General features: G+C 41.9%; 1 protein-coding gene across 1 annotated transcript in view; it reads left to right on the forward strand.

The window, feature by feature from the left end:
- The window catches only part of LOC104165065 (protein lin-28 homolog B-like), a gene marked incomplete at its 5' end in the record, with an annotated part of 365 nt that extends 168 nt beyond the window's left edge, over positions 1 to 197 (forward strand). Inside the window, 1 exon segment of the mRNA XM_009704593.1 lies at positions 1 to 197. This exon segment is cut by the window's left edge and continues 17 nt beyond it. Coding sequence (XP_009702895.1) covers positions 1 to 197 — 197 coding nt within the window.
- Positions 198 to 2,830: the final 2,633 nt, after the last annotated feature.

The raw sequence follows: 2,830 nt of genomic DNA on the forward strand, positions 1-2,830 counted from the left end.
CTTCCACTTCTGCTTTCCTGAGAGAAGGGGGAGGAACGCACGGCTACTCGTCTCCATCATTCTCTCAGGAGGGCAGGCCGGAGATCTCGGAGCGCTCGGGCAGGTCGCCACAGGAAGCTTCGTCGAGTAAGTTGTCTGCATCGCCTGAAGAACCGAGCAGAAAGGGGCCTTCTGTTCAGAAAAGGAAAAAAACTTAAAGCTTTTGTCATAACTTTCCATTTTCTTTATCCTCTCGGGATGTCTACCTCATGCAAGTACAGGGGAAATAATTTCATTATCAGTAGCTGACTTGGAATTTTAACTACTGTTGAGGAACTGTGAATTTTTTTTTTCTTTAATAGACAAATCACTCCAAGCAAAATACATTTGAGCAGGGTGCATTACCTTTTACCTTCTGTATGTGTGTATGAGTGTGCACGCATGTGTGTGTATGTGTACTTTCCTATAAATATATATTTTTTCCATCAGACCACTCTCCAGCTCCCACAAGACATTACTGTGAAGCAATAGGCACAGTATCCACAAACGTTCCTGAACTCATTCCTAGAACCTGTTTCCAAACATGTTCAAGAAACAAACAGGAAAATCCAAGAAATCTCATTCAGAAAGAAACCAAACCTGATAAACCACACACAGAACTGAGATCAAGACTCTTACTTCTCTTGTGAACCAAAGGATACTTTCATACTTTAAAGCTGCCATATGGTACTAAAGATACTAAGACATCCCCCATACCATCAATTTGAGTTATTTTCTTTCTCATTTCCACAAAGTATCAAAACCCTTCCCCTCCCCGTGCCTGTGCAGGGCAGTGTCACCACTCAACACGGCTCTCATTGCCACCATCCTTTGTTGGCGAGGAGTTTAAAGCTCCAGAAAAGACAATGAATGTGTAGTTTCTGTGCTGGTTTCTCAAAACGTTTTGTTAAATTAATGTGATTGTAACTGTAATTTAGATGACTGTTGTGTAGGGGAGAATGTATAAGTTGTTACCAAACAGACCCTTTTGAGTGGTATCAGGATACCATCCTGTTTAAACCTTTGTAATCTGTGAACGTTTGGGGACCTTGGTGGCAGTAGTAGCAGCAGCAGCAGCAACTTCTCTTGATCCCAAGTGTAGTGCCCCTCAATTAGAAGGGGCTGCCCCCTTGTTTTCTCTTGAAATGCCATGGAGAGAACTCCCTAGGGATTTTTGTTGTTGTTGTTGTTGTCTGTTTTGGTTTTAAAGAAAATGAAATGCAAAGCTAATGAGATCCTGGGATAGTTTCTTAAAAGTAAAGGTAGATGGGTACTTGGGGTTGCTCAGCCAGCCTCCCTTGCTGATTGTACAGCATGTGTCCAGTCAAGAAGGACAGGCGTCTGCCGCAGACGAGCCTGAGCGAAGGGAGCTGCAAATCTGCCAGAAGCCCTGGGCATCATCTGCTTCTTGTGAACTGGAGACTGTTGCTGACCAGCCTTGGTCCCGAATGCGCTGGGACCACACACTTCTGCATTAAAGAGGAGAAAGCTCGGTGGCCTCAGAGTGAGACTCCCTGGGCTGCAGCCCTTGCTCGGGGTTAATAGAGTTGGAGCCTATCAAAACTTCAAGTCGCTTTCCATTTGTAACTTCTGAATTACCAAGTCATACGTAAGATAACGTACTTTGACAAATCCCATTGCGGATGTAAGTTAATTAGAGAAACCTGTATAATCCTTAACATTGGCAATAAACACAGGCTGTTAAAGCTTGAAAGAGTCGGGTAGGTTTAAGCTCGGATAATCAAACTAAAGAAACAGCCTGCGTGAAAGGCTACAGCGAGCCAAAGTCCTACCCGTGGTAACTCTTTGGCAGCCGATAGTTACGACAGGTATGCAGCTGGCTCCTTACGTGGCCTTCCCCTTCCCACTTGTCCTGCCAGATGAGACTTTTACTGTTGCTGCTGCTGCTTCAGTAAACAAGTAGTAATCAACCGCGTCAGCGAAGGGCACAATTCCAAGAGAATTATTTTGTGTGAATTCCTTGCCAGTGTTTGTGAGAATCTCGATGGTTTATACTGAAGTTCTCAGTATGCTAATGCAAAGCTTACCTTTGACGATATTGAATGTGATATATCTATAGAGAAGAACTTCCTTGCCTTACGTAAGGATAGTAAACTTATTTAAATTATGTAGACAAATCAAAGTGGCGTTGCTTAACCTTCTAGCCAGTGTGAAAACCAGGTTAAACAGCAAAGATGCAAAACTTCGGTCACTTTGAAAGTTTAAACCAAAGTTCCTTATAGAAATAGGCGATTGTGGATTTGAAAACTGGTCATTCCCTGTTTATATGTAAGAAGTTCAGAGCTGAGATAAGGAAATATTTTCAACAGGCAGATTTTTATTGGTGCTGTTTGAAATCACTGTGCGCACCAATGTCAGACTGAACTGCTAAGAGCACATACCAAACCCTATCTTATTGTTGAAAGCTTAAGGTTTTATTTTTATATATTAGAATTGTTATCACTATTACATAACATACTCAGGACAAAGAACTTTGCTCAGGGAATATACCATGTAATGTTGTTTTTTCTTTACAGAATAGTCTACAGACCTGCTTACTCAGAACAAACCAAATAGTCTTAGACCTTTTTATCTCTATATAAGTATTATGTGCTGATATTAGTAACTACCTCTGAGTTGACATAGACCTACGTTTCTGATAATCAGATCTCAGCATTTTGTAATATAAGTTCCTGTGAAATGAAAAAGTGGTATTCCGTACTGGTTGCATATGTGAGCGTTTGCGTCTTTACATTCACAGGGTCTGAGTTTTCAGAGATGCTGGGCAACCACAGCTCCCGCTGCCTTCCAG

The sequence above is a fragment of the Cariama cristata genome, unplaced genomic scaffold (assembly GCF_000690535.1).
Source record: "Cariama cristata isolate BGI_N322 unplaced genomic scaffold, ASM69053v1 scaffold40757, whole genome shotgun sequence".
Taxonomy (NCBI): domain Eukaryota; kingdom Metazoa; phylum Chordata; class Aves; order Cariamiformes; family Cariamidae; genus Cariama; species Cariama cristata.